This window comes from Hyla sarda, chromosome 12 (genome assembly GCF_029499605.1).
Source record: "Hyla sarda isolate aHylSar1 chromosome 12, aHylSar1.hap1, whole genome shotgun sequence".
In the NCBI taxonomy this organism is placed as follows: domain Eukaryota; kingdom Metazoa; phylum Chordata; class Amphibia; order Anura; family Hylidae; genus Hyla; species Hyla sarda.
In genome coordinates this window covers 48,572,582-48,597,447 of record NC_079200.1, presented here as the reverse complement: position 1 = coordinate 48,597,447, position 24,866 = coordinate 48,572,582, and the positions used below count along the sequence as shown (strand labels likewise).

General features: G+C 45.2%; 1 protein-coding gene across 1 annotated transcript; it reads left to right on the top strand.

Annotated features, from left to right (window-relative positions):
• Nucleotides 1–1,152: 1,152 nt before the first annotated feature.
• On the top strand, nucleotides 1,153–4,660 carry LOC130296698 (protein kinase C theta type-like). Its single transcript, XM_056548522.1, has 2 exons — nucleotides 1,153–2,134; nucleotides 3,279–4,660. Exons 1-2 carry the CDS (start codon nucleotides 1,299–1,301, stop codon nucleotides 3,301–3,303), a joined length of 861 nt encoding a protein of 286 aa, XP_056404497.1. The 5' UTR covers nucleotides 1,153–1,298; the 3' UTR covers nucleotides 3,304–4,660.
• Nucleotides 4,661–24,866: the final 20,206 nt, after the last annotated feature.

Here is a 24,866-nt window from a genome sequence, read left to right as displayed (position 1 = left end):
TCTCCATGGCCGCTTTTTTGGTGACACAGCATGTGTGTACGCAGGGCCGTGGTGCCAACATTGGGACCCTGGCCTTGCTTCACCTTCTGCCGACACATCTTGCATATGGCCATGTAAACCTCCTCCGGATGCTTGATGAAAAACTGCCACACCGTCGAGTAGCTGATTTTCCCACCAACAGTCCCCACTGATTGACTGGTGCTGCCGCCGACTCCAGGAACCCCTGTTCCACTACCTCCCGAGAAGGTAGGCTGTCGCCTCTGTTCCATTTTCCAAGCCTCAATTCATAGATTGTTTATCTTATGTAATAAATATAAAATCTACTGTTATATATCTGCATTATAGACAGGTGCAGAGGGAATATACCTGATATTCATTTGGTCGCTTCCCCCTTTACGCATGCGCACGGGTCTTTTTCTGCCAATTAAATTGGTGAATGTTCATATCAATAGGGATGTACGTGTAATTGGCAAACTCCAACCTATTGCCTTTATATATTACATATCCTTATTTTTATTTATTTTGCCTATGTAAGGAAGCCTGAACATGTGCACCAATACATACCACTTTTGTACTTATTGTGCCCCAGCCAATTATTGCGCAAACGCATAAATGATTCCAAGTGCTGTCTGAACGTGCGTGTAATATCTTTGCAACTTTCGTATCTACTGCTTCTGTACGCCTGAATGGCAGGTTTGATACCACATCTCCACTATTAGCTGAATTGCTTTTGATTTCATCACATCGGCATCACCATTACGCACTGAATGCCCCTTGATGTCATCACACTGACCGGCGCCATCTTGCGAAGAGGATTCCGCCAGGGTTCCGCCACCAAACCTGCCAGGTATCTTATTGGCGAGCAATATGTGGAATATCACTTTATTTAATCTCCATAGAGCATCCAATAGCAAACATATAAAGACGGTAGCTTAGTTGTCCTAAGCTGATGGTCTCTGGGTGCTATACAGCAGACCCAACACTTAGTCCCCCCACCCTTCCATCTATATCAGTTTTTCTCAAGCACGGTTCTCAAGACCCCCCCAACAGGTCATGTATTCATGATTTCTTTAGTCTTTCACAGGTGATATGACTATGGTGATGTCTTATTTACTGATCATAATTATATCACCTGTGAAAGACTAAGGAAATCCTGAAAACTTGACCTGTTGGGGGCTCTTGAGGACCGCGCTTGAGAGACACTGATCAATATCAACTTTTTGATGTCTTCTAATGAACCTCTTCTGTTTGTTTTCCTTTAGGTGGTCCTGGCATCAGTCCCTGGTCAAGACACCTACATGGCCATAAAAATCGTCAACAAAAAAGAGGACAACAAGGATACCATCAAGAGAGAGCTGCGGATACTCCTGGCGGCCCGAGACTGTCCGTTTCTATGCCACCTCTACGCCGCACATCAGTCTTTGGAGCGTGCCTACTTCATCACAGAATATCTGTCTGGCGGCAGTCTGGAGGATTTGATCAGGGTGTGCGGCTATCTGGACATCGACAACATAAGGTTCTACGCAGCAGAGATGGTATGTGGGCTCCAGTTCCTCCATGGACAGAACATCGTCCACAGAGACCTCAAGCCGGAGAACATCATGTTGGATGCAGAAGGCCACATCCGCATCATTGACCTGGGCCTGGCACAAGATGGAGTCACCGCCTCCAGTAGGATCGATGGAGTGACAGGAACATTCTACTACATGGCCCCGGAGGTGCTTCTCGGGAAGGAGTATTGTACAGCAGTTGACTGGTGGAGCCTCGGGATTGTGTTGTGCAGGATGGCAACAGGACGCTTCCCATTTTACATTGGCCACAGCAAGCAGAAGGTTTTCAGAGCCATCACCAGAAAGGAGCCGAAATTTCCACCCGGGCTGGATGCTGCTATTGAACATCTCATCACTCAACTGCTACGCAAGAATCCGGACAAGCGCCTGGGGGTGCGAAGAAACATCCGGACGCATCCATTCTTTTCCACCATTGGCTGGGAGGAGCTGGAGGAGAAGAGAGCAGAGCCACCATGGAAGCCGTATAAGACAGTTCTGCGAAATCACCATCTGCAGTGGCCAGAGGACACAGAGACCCCCCATCATGAGACCGGATTCAATTATACGTCACCAAGCTGGGCCCGGTAAGATCCTCCTACTATAAACAGGCCTTAAAGGGGTATTCCAGGCAAAAACATCTTATCCCCTATCGAAAGGATAGGGGATAAGATGTCTGATCGTGGGTGGGCTTGCCGCTGGGACCCCCCACGATCTTCCTGCAGCAGCCCGCATTTTATACGTAGCTGAGCCGCATTCTATACGTAGCTTCCGAGACCGGGACGTGACACCACACCCCCTCCATTCATTTCTATGGGAGGGGACGTAAGGACCACAACGCCCCCTCCCATAGACATGAATGGAGGGGGCGTGGCGTGACGTCACGTCCCCGTCTTGGAAGCGGTTTCCAAAACTGCAGACGCAGCTACGCATAGAATGTGGGCTGCTGCAGGGAGATCGCGGCCCCCCCCCCCCCCCCCCCGCAATCAGACATCTTATCCCCTATCCTTTGGATAGGGGATAAGATGTTATTGCCCGGAATACCCCTTTAAGAACACATGTAGAGGTGCCAAAACCACACAACAATTTAACCCCACCAGGTTAACAAAACCTATTTTAATCCATGTGTTCACTATAAAACATAACTTTTATTAAATGTAACTAATATTATGAACCGGTGAGAAAACACACACACTTAAAAACACAACCCTATTTGCGTCTGTAACTGCATAGTCCACACGTGTTGCACTGGGAACCACATTTAGGAATCTGAGGAATAGGTAATAGCTAAGTATTTTACCCTAAATTTGTAGTAACCAGTGGAGAAAGAAATATACCACTACTATTGTGCCACTCTCAAAAGGAGGATGTATATTTGGGGTTAGCAACCCTGGATATACATCCTCCTTTTGAGAGTGGCACAAAAGTAGTGTTATATTTCTCTCTCCACTGGTTACAACAAATTTAGCGTGCGAAATACTTACCTGTTACCTATTCCTCAGGTTCCTAACTGTGGTTCCCAGTGCAACACATGTGGACTATGCAGTTACAGTCGCAAATAGGGTTGTGTTTTCAAGTGCGTGTTTTTTCACCGGTTCATAATATTAGTTAAATTTAATAAAAGTTATGTTTTATAATGAACACATGGATTAAAAGAGGTTTTGTTAACCCCGGTGGAGTTAAATTGTTGTGCGGTAAGATCCTCCTCACATGTTCTTCACTTCTCCATAGGTGGATGAGAAGATCTGGACTCTGAGGACCCCGCAGCTACTGCCCAGAACCTCCGGTCTCTTGACCCCATGCCTCATGTCTCTGCTGCTGTTACCTTGGCTGCCCTAGAACATCATCTCCCGCCTCAACATTGACTTGGCATCCTTCAATCCCGGGCTGGTATCCAACATCACTGCAGCCCGAAGATCCTCTATGCCCCAGGAGCGGCCTGTGCTTAGATTCCATCTGGTGAGTTCAGGAACAATAGTCGCATGTTGTGGTCCTGGGATGCTGAGTGATGTCTATTATCCCTGAACTCACCCAAGCACAGGCCGGGTAAGTACCACACTCACCACAACCCACACACACCACACACACTACACGATAGGGATAGGTGCACACACATAGACACATACCACAGATAGGGGACATATATCGGCTCAATCCAGGGATTTATTCTGACCGCCATATTTGGGGTCGGGAAGGAATTTTTTCCCCTGATTTGAGGACAATTGGCTCATTCCTTACAGGGGGTTTTCGCCTTCCCCTGGATCAACATAGCCGTAAATAGGTTTAGCAAATTAATATCATGAATTACCCTATTAGTAACACAACAAATTCTAAAAAAATAATAATAAAAAATAATAATAATAATAATAAAAAAATAATATATATATATATATATATATATATATATATATTATATTATCTTAAAATTGTATTTGTCCCAACCATAAAAATTAGACTAGCACACATGAATAATTAAATAAAATAATAATTTAAATTAATTTACCCCCCTACCTATCACTCAGGTTTGTTACCAGCCTTTGATCCAGGGATTTATTCTGACCGCCATATTTGGGGTCGGGAAGGAATTTCCCCCCCTGAAAATAAGGACAATTGGCTCATTCCTTACAGGGGGTTTTCGCCTTCTCCTGGATCAACATAACCGTAAATAGGTATAATATTTAGTGTATGTGTGTGTGTATATATATATATATATATATATATATATTTTTTTTTTTTTTTTTTTAACATAAAAATTCCCTTTTACAAACAAAAGATATATATTAAAAATATATATATTCCTTAAACATATACTTTAGACTAGTACACAATTATAATAAAAAATAATTTAAAACTAACACTACCACACACATAGATTAGGTATCGGCCTTTGATCCTGGGATTTATTCTGACCGCCATATTTGGGGTCGGGAAGGAATTTTCCCCCCTGGTAATAAGGACAATTGGCTCATTCCTCACAGGGGGTTTTCGCCTTCCTCTGGATCAACACGGTTCAGTACAACAGACCACAGACTTACACATACACATATATATTAGTATAAAGCAAATTTGTTCATCACTGTCCCCCATCCCTATAAATAAACTCTTTCTTTTACCCCCTACATGGTTGTACTTGTCTTTATTTCCATTGGACGTCCATCTAATAAATGTTGTGTTCACGCTGCTAGTAGCCTCCAGGGCCGCCGTCGGGGGGGGGGGGGGGGGTACAGCCAGTACTCCAGTAAGGGGCCCGAGCTCCCAGGGAGGTCCGGCCCCCCACTGCAGCAGCCTCAGTAAATAGTTAGCAGACCAGTTCATGCTCCCGGCGGCGGTCAGGCACTCAGGCACTGACCAAGCCTGAGAAGGGGCCCGCCACTGCCAGCATCATTTTTATTTTTTAACATTGCGGGCCCTTTAAATACTGCTCAGGGGCCGCGGCCATGCCGGGAAATGTTCACGGACGTTCAGGCCCCTCATGCTCCCCTGCCGTGCAGCCCTAGTGGAGCAGGCTTTTGCTTTATTTCCTGCTCCACTACATAACCTGACACCCACCAGCGCAGCTGGGAAACTAAAGACTTCCCCTGCCCATCGCTGGTGCCTCCCATCTGGGTAAGTAACTTTCTGGGGTGGGGTGGTGGTGGGGTGTTAGAGGTTAGTGGCCAATTCCAGTGTTTCTCCAGCAGGGTGCCCACAGCTGTTGCAAAACTACCACTACCAGCATGCCTTTGGCTGTGTGGGCTGCTGTTGTAGTTCTGCAACAGCTGGAGGCACCATGCTGGAGAAACACTGATCTATCATCTATCTCTTATCTATCTATCTATTTCATATTTATCTATCCAATATTTATTTATCTATCTATCTATCTCATATCTATCTATCTGATATCTATCTATCTCATATGTATCTACCTATCTCATATCTATTTAATTATCTTCAAAAAGAAAATATTTGCAGCACTCAAAATAAGGTTATGGTGAAAAAAAGTGTAGCTTTATTCCATCCAAATAAAGCGACGTTTCAGCTGACTCACTACCCACTGGTAGTGCTGTTTCTTAACATTGGATATTTAATTATCTATCTATCTATCTATCTATCTATCTATCTATCTATCGTTCGCATATTTATCTATCTATCTCATATCTATCTATCTCATATCTATCTATCTCATATCTATCTATATATCTCATATCTATCTATTTATCTATCTCATATTTAACTATCTATCTATCTCATATCTATCTATCTATCTATCTATCTCATATCTATCTATCTATCTATCCATCTATCTATCTCATATCTATCTATCTATCTCATATCTATCTCCATTTATCTATCTATAAACAGGAGAACACTGCTAGCACAAATATACAGATAAAACATGAAATGCTATATTGCTACATGTATACCAGGTCCATGCATTAGTTTGTTATTGTTACGCCGAGCGCTCCGGGTCCCTGCTCCTCCCCGGAGCGCTCACGGCGTTCCTCTCTCTGCAGCGCCCCGGTCAGACCCGCTGACCGGGAGCGCTGCACTGACATTGCCGGCAGGGATGCGATTCGCATAGCGGGACGTGCCCGCTCGCGAATCGCATCCCAAGTCACTCACCTGTCCCGGTCCCCGGCTGTCACGTCCTGAGCTCTCTAAGATTTAAAGGGCCAGTGCACCAGTGATTGGTGCCTGGCCCAATCAGCCTGATTAGCTTCCACCTGATCCCTGTCCATATTACCTCACTTCCCCTGCACTTCCTTGCCGGATCTTGTTGCCTTGTGCCAGTGAAAGCGTTTAGTGTTGTCCAAAGCCTGTGATCCAGATCTCCTGCTATCCTCTTTGACTACGAACCTTGCCACCTGCCCCGACGTTCTGCTACGTCTGACCTTGCCTCTGCCTAGTCCTTCTGTCCCACGCCTTCTCAGCAGTCAGCGAGGTTGAGCCATTGCTGGTGGATACGGCCTGGTTGCTACCGCCGCAGCAAGACCATCCCGCTTTGCGGCGGGCTCTGGTGAAAACCAGTAGCATCCCTAGAACCGGTCCACCGACACGGTCCTCGCCAATCCCTCGCTGACACAGAGGATCCACATCCAGCTAGCCGAATCCTAACAGTTATCAGTATGTGCTGGCCAACGTATCCTTTTTTGTGTTATACATATGGGGGTGGGGGGGTGGAGTGGCTACCTCCATGTTGGTTCTTGCATCTTATAAGGTGCTGGATGTTCCAGACTTTACAAGCCATGTAACTGATTGTACAGAGGCACATTCACAGTGTAGGGTCCGTCTCAATGAGGTCACCTTATCTCGGTGGAATGGTCCAAACTATTTGGCCGCCAAATTGGGAGTGAAGAACCTCAATTTTTTTTTTTTTTGCATTGTAGCAATTTAGCATTTCATGTTTTATCTGTATCTTTGTGCTAGCAGTGTGCTGCTGTATTCTCCTGTTTATGTATATTCAGCCTAGGATCGTGCACCTGTTTGCCAGGTCCATGCATTAGTTTGGTATCAGTGGGGGACATGTATCAAAGAATTGACACAGTTTTTGTGTGTGTAAATTCTAGCACAAAATTTAGCGCAAGCTGTTTTTTGCGTCTTTTTTTTTTGTGTACATTCTGATAGAGTATTTCCTCCTGATGTCGCGATTTGGGGTACCTTGGAGTGACATCTATAGTAGGCACGGATTTATTAACTGCGTACTTTTCCTTTACACCTCAAAATTTTCCGCAAGTACCTTTTTTTAATGCAAATATAAGCCGTCTTGGACTGCACTTAGCGAGATGCTCTAAATCATCGATGTAATTTTTCAGAGCAGATTGCGGCGATTACTCTGCTTCTGCGTCTAGTCAGATTATCTCTGTTATACTTAAAATCTTTGCATGTACCTTTTAACCCCTTAACCCCTTAAGGACTCAGGGTTTTTCCGTTTTTGCACTTTCGTTTTTTCCTCCTTACCTTTAAAAAATCATAACCCTTTCAATTTTCCACCTAAAAATCCATATTATGGCTTATGTTTTGCGTCGCCAATTCTACTTTGCAGTGACATTAGTCATTTTACCCAAAAATGCACGGCGAAACGGAAAAAAAATCATTGTGCGACAAAATCGAAAAAAAAACGCCATTTTGTAACTTTTGGGGGCTTCCGTTTCTACGCAGTGCATATTTCGGTAAAAATTACACCTTATCATTATTCTGTAGGTCCATACGGTTAAAATGATACCCTACTTATATAGGTTTGATTTTGTCGCACTTCTGGAAAAAATCATAACTACATGCAGGAAAATTTATACGTTTAAAAATGTCATCTTCTGACCCCTATAACTTTTTTATTTTTCCACGTAAGGGGCAATATGAGGACTCATTTTTTGCGCCGTGATCTGAAGTTTTTATTGATATGATTTTTGTTTTGATCTGACTTTTTGATCACTTTTTATTCATTTTTTAATGTTATAAAAAGTTACCAAAATACGCTTTTTTGGACTTTGGAATTTTTTTGCGCGTACGCCATTGACCGTACGATTTAATTAATGATATATTTTTATAGTTCGGACATTTACGCACGCGGCGATACCACATATGTTTATTTTTATTTTTTTTTACACTGTTTTATTTTTCTTATGGGAAAAGGGGGGTGATTCAAACTTTTATTAGGGAAGGGGTTAAATGACCTTTATTAACACTTTTTTTTTACTTTTTTTTTGCAGTGTTATAGGTCCCATAGGGACCTATAACACTGCACACACTGATCTTTCATCCTGATCACAGGCGTGTATTAACACGCCTGTGATCAGCATTATCGGCGCTTGACTGCTCCTGCCTGGATCTCAGGCACGGAGCAGTCATTCGTCGATCGGACACCGAGGAGGCAGGTAAGGGCCCTCCCGGTGTCCGATCAGCTGTTCGGGACGCCGCGATTTCACCGCGGCGGTCCCGAACAGCCCGACTGAGCAGCCGGGATACTTTCAGTTTCACTTTAGAAGCGGCGGTCAGCTTTGACCGCCGCTTCTAAAGGGTTAATATCGCACAGCGCCGCGATCGGCGATGTGTGGTATTAGCCGCGGGTCCCGGCCGTTGATTAGCGCCGGGACCCACGCGATATGATGCGGGATCGCGGCGCGATCCCGCTTCATATCGCGGGAGCCGGCGCAGGACGTAAATATACGTCCTGCGTCGTTAAGGGGTTAAGGACTCAGGGTTTTTCCGTTTTTGCACTTTCGTTTTTTCTTCCTTACCTTTAAAAAATCATAACCCTTTCAATTTTCCACCTAAAAATCCATATTATGGCTTATTTTTTGCGTCGCCAATTCTACTTTGCAGTGACGTTAGTCATTTTACCCAAAAATGCACGGCGAAACGGAAAAAATAAATCATTGTGCGACAAAATCGAAAAAAACCCTCAATTTTGTAACTTTTGGGGGCTTCCGTTTCTACGCAGTGCATATTTCAGTAAAAATTACACCTTATCATTATTCTGTAGGTCCATACGGTTAAAATGATACCCTACTTATATAGGTTTAATTTTGTCGCACTTCTGGAAAAAATCATAACTACATGCAGGAGAATGTATACGTTTAAAAATGTCATCTTCTGACCCCTATAACTTTTTTATTTTTCCACATACGGGGCGGTATGAGGACTCATTTTTTGCGCCGTGATCTGAACTTTTTATCGATATGATTTTTGTTTTGATCGGACTTTTTTATCACTTTTTATTAATTTTTTAATGTTATAAAAAGTGACCAAAATACGCTTTTTTGGACTTTGGAATTTTTTTTGCGCGTACGCCATTGACCGTACGGCTTAATTAATGATATATTTTTATAGTTCGGACATTTACGCACGCGGCGATACCACATATGTTTATTTATTTATTTTTTTACACAGTTTTATTTTTTTTTATGGGAAAAGGGGGGTGATTCAAACTTTTATTAGGGAAGGGGTTAAATGACCTTTTTAACACTTTTCTTTTACTTTTTTTTTGCAGTGTTATAGGTTCCATAGGGACCTATAACACTGCACACACTGATCTCTCATCCTGATCACAGGCGTGTATTAACACGCCTGTGATCAGCATTATCGGCGCTTGACTGCTCCTGCCTGGATCTCAGGCATGGAGCAGTCATTCGTCGATCGGACACCGAGGAGGCAGGTAAGAGCCCTCCACCGGTGTCCGATCAGCTGTTCGGGATGCCGTGATTTCACCGCGGCGGTCCCGAACAGCCCGACTGAGCAGCCGGGATAATTTCAGTTTCACTTTAGAAGCGGCGGTCAGCTTTGACCGTCGCTTCTAAAGGGTTAATACCGCACATCGCCGCGATCGGCGATGTGTGGTATTAGCCGCGGGTCCCGGCCGTTGATTAGCGCCGGGACCGACGCGATATGATCATATCGCGGGAGCCGGCGCAGGACGTAAATATACGTCCTGCGTCGTTAAGGGGTTAAAAACAATGTAATGATTATGGACACTTGTGATCACCCGGCTGTGGGAGTTTATAGGACTACAACTCCCGTCATGGACAGACTCTGCCCATGATGGGAGTTGTAGTCCAGGGGCTGAGGTGCATATCGCACTGGGTCATTCTGCAGAGACCAGCTGCGAACCGCATTTATTAACTTAAAAAGCCGGCGGCACATGCGGCTCCACTGCGCTGCCCACGGCTCCTGTATACACTGTCATAATTCATAATCCCCACCGCATGGATACAGGAGCTCTGATTGGTCAATAGCTATCCATAAATCAAAAACGTAAGAATAAGTATAAGTGGTCCTACGCAAACCACTAGATTTAGAAGACAAGTCCATCCAGCATTGGAAACAACAAAATAGAGAGTATCTTTCTCAGGATGTGCTATAAAACGTAACCTTTAATTATTATTACTAAGTTAAAAAGGTAAATTACTTAGTGTTGTTAATATGAAATTGCACAATGGCAAAAAAAGAAGTTAGGTATGCACTGGCTAAGTGCGGCTGGGCCCAGCCACACACAGTCCCGCACATAAACTGTTAAAAAACAGTGTCAGAAACTCTAAATATACCGCCAACGCGTTTCTACCACCAGTCTTGGTGGTGTCATCAGGGAGGTATATGCAAAAGACAAACATAACTTCACATAGAAATGGAGCCCACTGAGGTCAAGTAAGTGGGGCTGTTTAAATCAAGACAACTATATAATGCTGTGGACACGATTATAGCCACAACGAGTCGCAAGAATCGGAGGCAATTTCAAGGCAGCCTCTAAAAGTTGCCGAATAATATGAAACAATTAGCCCATGGACCCAAACGACAGAATCATATGCAAAATATATGGCTAAATCTGCGCTGTGACAGTCCTGTAAGGGAAAAGAAATTGTAATTCCTCATATGTATGAATATGTCCCAAGGCTCAATTGTTCAGATGCCGCTGATATTGTGCATCACCTGCAAAATAAAGCAAAATAATCCCACTCACAAAAGTGTCCTGTGGAGAGAATTTTCTATAGATCTGTACGGTGACAGACTATAGTACTCATGGTTACTGCAGTTAAACAGTTGTCCGGCGTGAGACACCTGCATCCAGCAGGGAGACGGGAATTACCAGCTCTCTCGCAGGTTCCAGCGAGCGTGTGGCGTCTGACGTCACATCCGCTCATGTCCGCGGCTAAGTATGTGCCAGGCCCCGCCCCCGGTCGACGCAACCACCGAGGGCGTGTGCAGTAGCGCACGTCAGAGCCGATGCCTAATCACTTAGCGGCACGGAGCGCTGATGTGGACAGATGGCTAAGACCTACCTGTCAAATACCTTAATATCTGTCCACATCAGCGCTCCGTGCTGAGAGAGCTGGTAATTCCCGGCTCCCTGCTGGATGCAGGTGTCTCACGCCGGACAACTGTTTAACTGCAGTAACCGTGAGTACTATAGTCTGTCACCGTACAGATCTATAGAAAATTCTCTCCACAGGACACTTTTGTGAGTGGGATTCTTTTGTTTTATTTTGCAGGTGATGCACAATATCAGCGGCATCTGAATAATTGAGCCTTGGGACATATTCATACATATGAAGAATTACAATTTCTTTTTCCTTACAGGACTGTCACAGAGCAGATTTAGCCATATATTTTGCATATGATTCTGTCGTTTGGGTCCATGGGCTAATTGTTTCATATTATTCGGCAACTTTTGGAGGCTGCTTTGAAATTGCCTCCGATTCTTGCGACTCGTTGTGGCTATAATCGTGTCCACAGCATCATATAGTTGTCTTGATTTAAACAGCCCCACTTACTTGACCTCAGTGGGCTCCATTTCTATGTGAAGTTATGTTTGTCTTTTGCATATACCTCCCTGATGACACCACTAAGACTGGTGGTAGAAACGCGTTGGCGGTATATTTAGAGTTCTGACACTGTTTTTTAACAGTTTATGTGCGGGACTGTGTGTGGCTGGGCCCAGCCGCACTTAGCCAGTGCATACCTAACTTCTTTTTTTAATGTGCAATGTCATATGCAATGTCATATTAACAACACTAAGTAATTTACCTTTTTAACTTAGTAATAATAATTAAAGGTTATGTTTTATAGCACATCCTGAGAAAGATACTCTCTATTTTGTTGTTTTCAATAGCTATCCACCAATCAGAGCTCCCCTCTCCCGGCGGGGATTACGAATTATAAGAACTGTATATAGGAGCTGGCGGGCAGTGCAGTGTAGCCGCATGTACTGCTGGCTTGTATAGTTAATAAATGCGGATCGCAGCAGGTCTCTGGAGAATGATCTGCTGCAATCTGCCCCTCTGCCCTTGGACTACTACTCCTATCATGAGTCTGTCCCATGATGGGAGTAGTTGTAGTACCGCAGCACTGCTGAGGGATGGCACTTGCACATTCCCTGGCTGCGGGACTTTATAAGACTACTACTCCCATCATGGACAGACTCTGTCCATGATAGGAGTTGTAGTCCAGGGGCTGAGGTGCAGATCGCACCGGGTCATTCTGCAGAGACCAGCTGCGATCCGCATTTAAGTTAGGAAGCCGGGGCGGTACATGCGTCTACATCGCGCTGCCCGCGGCTTCTATATACACTGACATAATTCAGAATCCCCGCCGCCGGGAGAGGGGAGCCCTGATTGGTCAATAGCTGTTCTCCAATCAGAGCTCCCGTGTTCCGGCGGCGATTATGAATTATGACAGTGTATATCAGGGGTTCTCAAACTTTTTAAACGGGGGGCCAGTTCACGGTCCCTCAGACCGTTGGAGGGCCGGACTATAGATAACAAAACATTAACAAATTCCTATGCACACTTATACATCTTATTAGGGGACTACCACTTTAAGTATGCAGCACAGTTCCCCCCACATTAGGTTGGCAGTATAGATCCCCCCACATTAGGTTGTAGTTCCCACACATTAGGGTTGGCAGTACAGTTCCCCCACATTAGGGTTGGCAGTACAGTTCCCTCACATTAGGTGCAGTACAGTTCCCCAACATTAGGTGCAGTACAGTTCCCCAACATTAGGTGCAGTACAGTTCCCCAACATTAGGTGCAGTACAGTTCCCCAACATTAAGTGCAGTACAGTTCCCCAACATTAGGTGCAGTACAGTTCCCCAATATTAGGTGCAGTACAATTCCCCCACATTAGGTGCAGTACAGTTCCCCCACATTAGGTGCAGTACAGTTCCCCCACATTAGGTGCAGTACAGTTCCCCAACATTAGGTGCAGTACAGTTCCCCCACATTAGATGCAGTACAGTTCCCCCACATTAGGTGCAGTATAATTTTCCCCACATTAGGTGCAGTATAATTTTCCCCACATTAGGTGCAGTATAATGTTCCCCCACATTAGGTGCAGTATAATGTTCACCAACATTAGGTGCAGTACAGTTCCCCAACATTAGGTGCAGTACAGTTCCCCAACATTAGGTGCAGTACAATTCCCCCACATTAGGGGCAGTACAATTCGCCCACATAAAGTGCAGTACAGTTCCCCCACATTAGATGCAGTACAGTTCCCCCACATTAGGTGCAGTACAGTTCCCCCACATTAGGTGCAGTACAGTTCCCCCACATTAGGTGCAGTACAGTTCCCCAACATTAGGTGCAGTACAGTTCCCCAACATTAGGGGCAGTACAGTTCCCCCACATTAGGTGCAGTATAATTTTCCCCACATTAGGTGCAGTATAATGTTCCCCCACATTAGGTGCAGTATAATGTTCCCCACATTAGGTAAAGTATAGCTCCCCACATTAGGTGCAGTATAATGTTCCCCCACATTAGGTGCAGTATAATGTTCCCCCACATTAGGTGCAGTATAATGTTCCCCTACATTAGCTGCAGGATAATGTTCCCCCCACATTAGGTGCAGGATAATGTTCCCCCACATTAGGTGCAGGATAATGTTCCCCCACATTAGGTGCAGGATAATGTTCCCCCACATTAGGTGCAGGATAATGTTCCCCCACATTAGGTGCAGTATAGCTCCCCACATTAGGTGCAGTATAGATCCCCCAAATTAGGTGCAGTATAGCTCCCCCAAATTAGGTGCAGTATAGCTCCCCACATTAGGTGCAGTATAGATCTCCCACATTAGGTGCAGTATAGCTCCCCCACATTAGGTGCAGTATAGCTCCCCCACATTAGGTGCAGTATAGATCTCCCCACATTAGGTGCAGTATAGTTCTACCCACATTAGGTGCAGTATAGCTCCCCCACATTAGGTGCAGTATATCTCCCCCACATTAGGTGCAGTAGAGATCTCCCACATTAGGTGCCATATAGATCCCCCAAAGTAGGTGCAGTATAGCTCCTCACATTAGGTGCAGTATAGCACCCCCACATTAGGTGCAGCATGTTCCCCCACATTAGGTGCAGTATAGATCCCCCAAATTAGGTGCAGTATAGTTCCCCCACATTAGGTGCAGTATAGCTCCCCACATTTGGTGCAGTGTTCCCCCACATTAGGTGCAGTATGTTCCCCCACAGACAATCAGCCTCCAGCCATACAGTGTATGGCTGAAGGCTGTATGCCTGTGTTCTGCCCCACTTCAGAGCTCCAACCACCGCTCCTCCGGTCCGGACATAGCAGTAAGTGCCGGTACCGAAGGAGCGGTGGTCGGAGCACTGAAGCTGACGTGCCGCTGGTAACACTTACCTAGCTGGCCAGCGCACGTCCTCATCACTGCCCCGCTCCTCCGCGCTCCGTTGCTATGGGCGCACGCACGGTGTCAGTGACGTCCCTGCGTGCGCCACCTTCCCGGCGGCCCCTGTGTTTTTAAAGTAAACGCGGGGTCTCCGAGAGCGCATCCCTGTGTCCCGAAACCATCTTTCGGGACACAGGAATGTACCAGGCAGCCGCGGGCTGGATAAATGTCCTCGGCGTGCCGCATGTGGCCCGCGGGCCGTAGTTTGAGGACCCCTGGTGTATATAGAAGCCGCAATCTAGACGCATGTACCGCCGCTTTGTATAGCTAATAAATGCGGATCGCAGTGGATCTCGAGAGAATGATCTGCTGCGATACGCATTTAAGTTAACAAGCCGGGCGGTACATGTGTCTATATACACTGACATAATTCATAATCCCCGCTGCCGGCTTGTTAACTTAAATCTGGATCTCAGCTGGTATCTGCAGAATGACCCGGTGCGATCTGCACCTCAGCCCCTGGACTACAACTCCCATCATGGACAGAGTCTGTCCATGATGGGAGTAGTAGTCCTAAAAGTTCCGCAGCCGGGGGATGTGCAAGTGCCATCCCTCAGCAGCGCTGCAGTACTACAACTACTCCCATCATGGGACAGACTGTGTCCCATGATAGGAGTAGTAGTCCAAGGGCAGATGGACAGATCTCTGTTCACATTATGCGTTTTGCATAATGGGAACAGAGCAGTGTGTTCCCAAGCTGTTGCTTAACTACTGCCCCCCATGATGGGAGTTGTAGTTTAGATAAAAACTGGAGGCTCCCTGTTTAGGAACACGCTGCATTATGTGCGCTCTTCCCAGGGGAGAGTGCAAAAAATGTACTAACCCATATTTCTTGTTTTCCTTTTCTTATCATTTCAGGCGGAGGATTACGTCACATTCGGTGGACTGCGACGAGGAACAGTGTTTTTTCTTTATTTCAATAAAATGGTTAACAAGGGCTGTGGGGAGTGATTTTATTTATTAATATGTCGTGTTTTTTATAATTGAATTTTCAGGCTTAGTAGTGGAAGCCATCTTATAGACGGAATCCATTACTAAGCCAGGGCTTAGTGTTAGCCCCAAAATCAGCTAGCGCTAAGAGCCGGTACCAACAGGCCCGGAGCGTCAACAATGGCGCTCCTCGGTCTAAGCGGTAACAGGCTCGCATTATTTAGGCTGGGGAGGGCCAGTAACAATGGTCCTTGCCCCCCCTGGTAACGTTAGGCTGTTGCTGCTTGGTTGGTATCTGGCTGATACTAAACATAAAGGGAACCCTATGCATTTTTTTTTTATAAATAAATAAAAAAAAGTGTGGTTCCCTAATTTTTTCAGCATCAGCCAGATACCAACCAAGCAGCAACAGTCTGATGTTACCAGAGTGGGTGAGGACCATTGTTACTGGCCCTCACGAGCCTAAATAACGACATCCTGTTACCACCTAGGCCAAGGAGCTCCATTTTGACGCTCCAGGCCTGTTGGCACCGGCTCTTCCCGGCACCTCTGTGGCGGTGGGTACCGGGGGAATAATTGGAGGTTAGCGCTAGCTGTTTTGGGGGCTAATGCTAAGCCCCGGCTTAGTAATGCATTCTGTCTACAAGACGGCTTCCACTACTAAGCCTGAAAATTCAATTATAAAAAACACAACACATTGAAAAAAATTTTTATTTAAAAAAAAACACTCCCCCACAGCCCTTGTTAACCCTTTTATTGACATTTTTTTAAAAAAAAACCACTGCTCATCGTCGCAATCCACCAAATCTGACATAGCCCTACGCATTCACATATAAAAAAATTTCGAAGAAAAAAAACAACAAAAAGTTTAGTACATTTTTTTGTTTCCACACACTAGCAAAAACACAAGTAAAAAACGCAAGAAAAACTGACAAAACACAGGAAAAAGCTGGGGCAGTTTTTCTGGTGTTTTTTGCTTTGTAAAGGGGTAGAACTGTGTCTACAATAGACAAATAATGATACATGTCCCCCAGTATGTTCTGGCCTATTTATCTATCTATCTATCTATCTGTCTATCTCATGTCTACCTATTTATCTAAATTGCAAACAAATCCAATGGCACTCCAAGTAATTAAAGCAAAAGATAGTGTTTATTGACCCCTGGTCAGCAGTGGATGCGACGTTTCAGCGCCATCTTGCCACCTTTGTCAAGCTTGAGAAAGGTGTCGAGATGCTGCTGAAACGTCGCATCCACTGCTGACCAGGGGTCAATAAACACTATCTTTTGCTTTAATTACTTGGAGTGCCATTGGAGCAATTTGTTTGGGATTTAGATGTCTACAGGTTAGATTTCATAGTATAGTCTCTTATTGTGCACCATATATCTCTTGTCTCCTTTTATGTGCGTTTTTTTGACCATAAATGGATGTGCAAATGTGCGTTTTAGTTGTCCAAGTGTTTCCTCAAAGAGGATACTGATGTCCATATATTTGTAATTGTTACCATCGGGCATGAAAATGTGCTACTATTTCTGGTCACAAATGTGCTTGTATGTCCAGACTTAATTATTGCATATAGCCCCGCATATTATGTGCAATAGTGATGTGCCTGGTATATATTGCTGCTGACTTTATACATGTGTAAATCAAACAATGTTCATGTTCGCATTTCTCATAGTCCACTCAGCATATGAAATCCATTCTATATTTCAATTCATTTGTATTCCATATAGATAAACCATAAATTAATATTGCACTTTGTTTTTTTGCACTTAATATTATTGCACTTTAAACATATATTGCACTTCCTCTATTGCACAAATTCAGGTATTGCACATGCTCCACATTTCATTTATTGCACATTTTGCACTTAGCTTTCCAAATCAAGGTGCTCATGTTTAGTAGTCCTGGTCGGTTTTCACATGGTGCGCTCCAGTCCTACGCGTTTCCTCCATTTAGAATTCTTCAGGGACTTGTACGAGCGGACTTGTCAATCCATCTGGTGCGTGTGGCTCTGATGGCGGCCATACTCATATTGAAATTTGCGCCTTCTTTTATATCTAAAGACTCCTCCTCCTATCTGTTACGTAACATTACTTATCCTATTGGCAACTTCCATCATCGCCGTCAGGACTTTATTTCACAGGTACGTACAGGGAGGGGTATGCGGTCCAACTCAGGAGACTCCACGCCTCGTTCTGAGCTCCGTGTCTGTGCACCAATCATCGCGGCTGTGTCCTTACCAGGTAGGTGTTCTCCGTGTTTGTTAACTCTTAGCTTCCCAGTCTTTTTCGTTCGTTATTGTTATATTGATACTTTGTATATTTTCATTATTTTTTCTTCACAGTTTGATTAATCATTATATCTTACTTTGATGTTTTATTCAATGTAACTTGCATAAGATATATAATCATTCAGTCCTCCTGGTTTGAGGGCTTCCAATCTAAAAGTCCAATAGGCTTCCCTCTGTAGGAAGGTTTTGTCCCAATCCCCTCCTCTTTTTGGTGGGGGGACCACCTCAATGATCTGTGCTTTCAGGTTTATTACCTCACTTCGATAATGACTGGCAAAATGAATGCCCACCGGTGTCTCTCTTTCATTGGCAATGTCTCCAATATGTTCTTGCAGTCTCTTGCGGAATGTTCTAAAAGTTTTCCCAACATAGTTTTTGGGGCATGGGCAAGTTAGTAGGTATGTCACCCCTTTAGTTTCACAGTTCGCAAAGTGATGAATGTTATATTCAGTTTTTGTAACTGCACTGGAGATTTTTTTCCCTTTCTGAACATATTTGCAGACACTGTATTTTCCGCATGTGAACATTCCTTGCGGTTTCGTGAGGCAATTTTTTCCAGTCTTTTCAGGTTCAAAAGAGCTTTTAATTAGTTGGTCCTTCAAATTCTTTCCTCGCCTATAGGTTATTAGAGGTTGTTCTGATATAATTTGTGACAGTGTAGTGTCAAACTTTAGTATATCTCAGTATTTTTGAAAAATGTATTTTATATTTGGGGCTTGTTCATCAAACGTGCCTATTATTCTAGAGACATTATCCCCCACTGTTTGCTGTTTGCAGGATTAGTAACTGTGACCTCTGTGATCTCATTGCTCTATGATAGGCTGTTTTTAATACTTTGTTGGGATAACCTCTGCTCCTCAACCTCATACGTAACTCATTGGCTTGAATTTGGAACTCACCTATACTGGAACAATTCCTGCGCAAGCGCAGGTATTGACCAGTGGGAATCCCCTGCTTCAGTGGGCGCGGATGGCAGCTCTCCCACCAAAGCAGGGAATTCGTGGCAGTTTCTTTACGATGCGTCCTTGTCTGAACACTACCTTCCTCAGTGAGTGTAATCTCTAGATCCAAGAACACCAATGTCTTCTTGCTAATTGTGCTAGTAAATTTCAGACCCAAGTTATTACAATTGAGGAAGTGTACAAAGCTGTTAAATGCCTCTTGTGTGGATGTCCATACGATCAGGACGTTGTCTATGTACCTGAGCCACATTTGTATGTGGTCAGTCCAAGACGACGCCTGATCGGAGAACACCACCTGGTCCTCCCAAGAGCCGAGGTACAGATTAGCGATTTGGATGTCTATACCTTATCTGCGACTGGGACCAAGTTACTATCCAAGGGCACCCACCATCTTTACTTATTGCAAGGTTGTGCTGCTTCCACCACTTTTTCCTATCTATTTATTTATCTATCTATCTCATATCTATCTATCTATTTATCTATCGCATATCTATCCATCTATCTCATTTCTATCTATCTATTATCTATCTATCTCATATCTATCTCATATCTATCTATCTAATATCTATCTATCTATCTATCTATCTATCTATCTCATATCTATCTATCTATTATCTATCTATCTCATATCTATCTATCTATTTATCTATCGCATATCTATCCATCTATCTCATTTCTATCTATCTATCTATTATCTATCTATCTCATATCTATCTCATATCTATCTATCTAATATCTATCTATCTATCTATCTCATATCTATCTATCTATTATCTATCTATCTCATATCTATCTCATATCTATCTATCTAATATCTATCTATCTATCTCATATCTATCTATCTATCTATCTATCTATCTCATATCTATCTATCTATATATCTATCTATCTATATATCTATCTATCTCATATCTGTCTATTTATCTATCTTTCTCATATCCAGGGCCACCATCAGGGGGGTACAACCAGCATGCCAGTATGGGGCACGGACCCCCTGGAGGCCCGGCTAGGCCCGACACTTTTTTTTTTAATGTCTTGGGAGTCAGTGTCACTCACTGAGCGCTTGGCTGGGTCCTCACTATAAACTGACTGACCGTACTATTTACAGTCAGTCAGTCAAACAGTCCCGCTGCGCTGCTCCACATACCTTCGGGCCGGCGGCCTCTGCCTGGTGGCTGCCGGGAGGTACTAGCGCAGCACGTCCGCTGAGCTATGATATAGCACGTTGGCCCTGACGTCAGAAGAGAGTGGTGCCGAGAAGAAAAGCCTGAACGGGGGAGCAGCTAGGAAGAGGCGTGACTGGCTAGCTGGGAAGGTAGCTACAGCAGGCTGCCTTTAGTTCTTCGATTACTGCTCCGCTGTAGGCAGTGGTCCGGGGTTTACAACAACATATGGGGGCCCAGGGGCCTATATATATATATATATATATATATATATATATATATATATATATGTAGACACAGGGGCCTATAGCAACTAATGGGGGCACAGGGGACTATAACAACTAATGGGGGCACAGGGGCCTATAACAACTAATGGGGCACAGGGGCCTATAACTACTTATGGGGGCACAGGGGCTTATAACTACTTATGGGGGCACAGGGGCCTATAACTACTTATGGGGGCACAGGGGCCTATAACTACTTATGGGGGCACAGGGGCCTATAACTACTTATGGGGGCACAGGGGCCTATAATTTCTTATGGGGGCACAGGGGCCTATAACTATTTATGGGGGCACAGGGGCTTATAATTACTAATGGGGCACAGAGGCCCATAACTAATAATGGGGACACAGGGGCCTATAACTACTAATGGGGGCACTGAGGCCCATAACTACTAATGGGAACACAGGGGTTGATAACTGCTTAAGAGGGCACAGGGGCCTATAACTGCTTATGGGGACACAGGGGCCTATAACTACTTATGGGGGCACAAGGGCCTAAAACAACTTATGTGGGCACAGGGGCCTATAACTGCTTCTGGGGGCACAGAGGCCCATAACTAGTAATGGGAGCACAGGAGCCTATATATATATGTGTGTGGTGTCCTGGTACCGTACCTTGTACCGTACCTTGTGTGTTAAGTCCCCAAAGTCAGAGTTCCTATGTACCGGTGGGATCACCTCTTGTCACCTCTTCCTTCTTTAATTTTATTATGTTTGATGTGAATAAATTGTATATATTTTATTATATGTATAGTACTTCCAGGACCTTAGGTCACATGACTAATAAGTCTAATGTTAAGTTAAGCTTAAGGCCCTTTAGGGCACGTGATGTGGTCACATGATATACCATAATGCTTTGTGAAAGGACTGACAGCTGGTGGGAACCAATAAGCTCTAAGCCTGCCCCTCTCCATATAGGTGCGCTGTAACCAATCTCTCGCTCTCTTTCCCTCGCACAAATCTAAAGACAGAACTAGGCCTGAAGCCTATCACTGCTGCAATTTACTAACCATGAGTTTACCAAATCCAAATCCTGTTAATCCTGCGTGACTGCTGGACCTAAACAATTCCCCTAAATCCAGCGGAACAGCGGAATTCCAGACTCAGATCTTATATACTACAAGGTCCCAACCCACTGTGAGGAACTTACAGACTACTCTTCTGTATAGACTGTTTGCCGTTATCAACCTTCATAAAAGCTGCAGTAAAGTTATCTACAGTTTACTAAACCTCCTGTTGTGGACAATCCTTTATTCCTCTATATCGTTCCAGGAACGGGTGGCGGTAGGAAATATATATACTGAGGAAGAACCCGCACCCTGGCGTCACATTAAGGGTTAATCCAACACCCTTTCATCACTGCACAGCTACACCACCTACACCCTACACCCGCAAGCTACCACATAGCGCAAACACAAAGGACACACTTCATAGGTATGGGCAGGAATTCACCAGCACTGATCAAAACCACCATGTAAGTTGAAGGAGTAGCTTTATTGGACCATCATACAACATATTTCACTGCACAATGGCAGCTTCATCAGGCATAGCAGGTGTAACAAGGTAAACTACCCTGCTACACCTGCTATGCCTGATGAAGCTGCCATTGTACAGTGAAACGCATTGCATGATGGTCCAATAAAGCTACTCCTTCAACTTACATGGTGGTTTTGATCAGTGCTGGTGAATTCCTGCCCATACCTATGAAGTGTACCGCACTCTGCTATAGAGTAATTAGAAATATATAATTACAAATTAAAATTGGTTTGGGGGTGGGCCCTGGGTGCGGACTCAGGCAGGCCACTGGTGGTTGTGGTGGGGGGCAGGGCCGTTTGAAGGAATTTGGGGGCCCCAAGCAAAATGGACATGGAGGACCCCCCCCTGATGTTCACGCACGTCACGCTCTAGGGCCGGCATCAGGACCTAGTAACGCCGGCCCTTGAATTCTGGGAGCACGACGTGAGCCAACGTCAATACGAGGCCGCCACATTAGGTGCAGCACAGTTCCCCCTACATTAGGTGCAGCACAGTTTCCCCCACGTTAGGTGCAGCACAGTTCCCCCCCACGTCAGGTGCAGCAGAGTTCCCCCCACGTTAGGTGCAGCAGAGTTCCCCCACGTTAGGTGCAGCAGAGTTCCCCCCACGTTACGTGCAGCAGAGTTCCCCCACATTAGGTGCAGCAGAGTTCCCCAACATTAGGTGCGGCACAGTTCCCCCCACATTAGGTGTGGCAGAGTTCTGCCCACATTAGGTGCGGCAGAGTACCCCCACATTAGGTAGGCAGAGTTCCCCCTACATTAGGTGTGGCAGAGTTCCCTCCACATTAGGTAGGCAGTGTTCCCCCCACATCAGGTGCAGCAGAGTTCTCCCCACATTAGGTGCAGCAGAATTCTCCCCACATTAGGTGCAGCAGAGTTCCCTCCCACATTAGGTGCAACAGATTTCCCCCTCATTAGGTGCAGCAGAGTTCCCCCACATTAGGTGCAGTAGAGTTCCCCCCACATTAGGTGCAGCAGAGTTCCCCTCACATTAGATGCAGCTGAGTTCTCCCCGCATAAGGTGCAGTATAGCTCCCCCACATTAGGTGCAGTTCCCCCACATTAGGTGCAGTATATAGTTCCCCCACAATTAGGTGCAGTATAGTTCCCCCACATTAGGTGCAGTATATAATTCCCCACATTAGTTGCAGTATATAGTTCCCCACATTAGGTGCAGTTTATAGTTCCACACATTAGGTGCAGTATATAGTTCCCAACATTAGGTGCAGTATATAGTTCCCCACATTAGGTGCAATATATATTTCCCCACATTAGGTGAAGAATAGTTCCCCCACATTAGGTGCAGAATAGCTCCCGCACATTAGGTGCAGTATAGCTCCCCCACATTAGGTGCAGTATAGCTCCCCCACATTAGGTGCAGTATAGCTCCCCCACATTAGGTGCAGTATAGCTATCCCACATTAAGTGCAGTATAGTTCCCCACAATAGGTGCAGTATAGCTCCACCACATTATGTGCAGTATAGCTTCCCCACATTACGTGCAGTATAGTCCTCCACATTAGGAGCAGTATAGTTCCCCCCACATTAGGTGCAGTATAGTTCCCCCACATTAGGTGCAGTATAGATCCCCCACATTAGGTGCAGTATAGTCCCCCACATTAGGTGCAGTATAGTCCCCTACATTAGGTGCAGTACAGTTCCCCACATTAGGTGCAGTATATAGTCCCCCACATAAGGCGCAGAATAGTTCCCCACATTAGGTGCAGTACAGTTCCCCACATTAGGTTCAGTATAGTCCCCCCACATTAGGTGCAGTATAGTTCCCCCACATTAGGTGCAGTACATAGTCCCCCACATTAGGTGCAGTATATAGTCCCCCACATTAGGTGCAGTATATAGTTCCCCCACATTAGGTGCAGTATATAGTTCCCACACATTAGGTGCAGTATATAGTCCCCCATATTAGGTGCAGTACAGTTCCCCCACATTAGGTGCACTATAGTTCCCCCACATTAGGTGCAGTATATAGTCCCCCACATTAGGTGCAGTATAGTTCCCCCACATTAGGTGCAGTATAGTTCCCTCACATTAGGTGCAGTATATAGTCCCCCACATTAAGTGCAGTATAGTTCCCCCACACTAGGTGCAGTATAGCTCCCCCACATTAGGTGCAGTATGTTCCCCCCACAGACATACAGTCTTTAGCCATATACAGTTTATGGCTGGAGGCTGTATGCCTGATTTACTGCCCCACCTCAGTATTCCGACCACCACTCCGTGGTCACTATCTACTGCTATGGCCCATAGCCTATGATCATGACCCCAGAGCGGTGGTCGGAATACTGAAGATGACTTGCCGCTGCCCGCTGGTCACTTACCTACCATGCGCGCGCGTCCTCCTCACTGCTCCGCTCTGTTGCCATGGGCGCATGCACGGGACATCAGTGACGTCCCTGCGTGCGCTACTTCCTGTCAGCCGCTGTGTTTTTAAAGTTAACGCGGGGCCGGCGGCCGCACAGCGGTAACCGGGGCATCCTTGTGTCCCGAAAAGATTTTTCGGGACACAGGGATGTCCTTAATAGTGATGGGGGGAATTGCCCCGTCACTACAGGACGGCCAAGCATTGCTTGGTTCGCCTGTCCTGTAGCAACAGCTTTTATGGTAATACAACAAGTGAGGGTTTGTTACAATGTATCAGTGCAAGTCAGAGCTAAGACTGAATGGAGGATTGCCTAGACTGAATACACAGTGGAGGATGCTTCATGGAGTAATAGATCTTCAGATGCTTCATAGACGCTCCTGTTATGAGATCATCCACAACAGAAGAGCATCAGAGCAGTATCCGTGAAGAAGGAAAATTCCTGGAAGAGAAGTGTCCAGTCTACTGGACAAGCAGGATGATAATCAATATGGCCGCCATTACAGTCCCCACCCCAGAAGTGGTCTCCCAGCTCTCACACACTCCTAGAAAGTGAATCTTTCTATGGTCTATTCACACGGCAGAATTTCTGCTTGCGGAATTCCACCTCAAATTA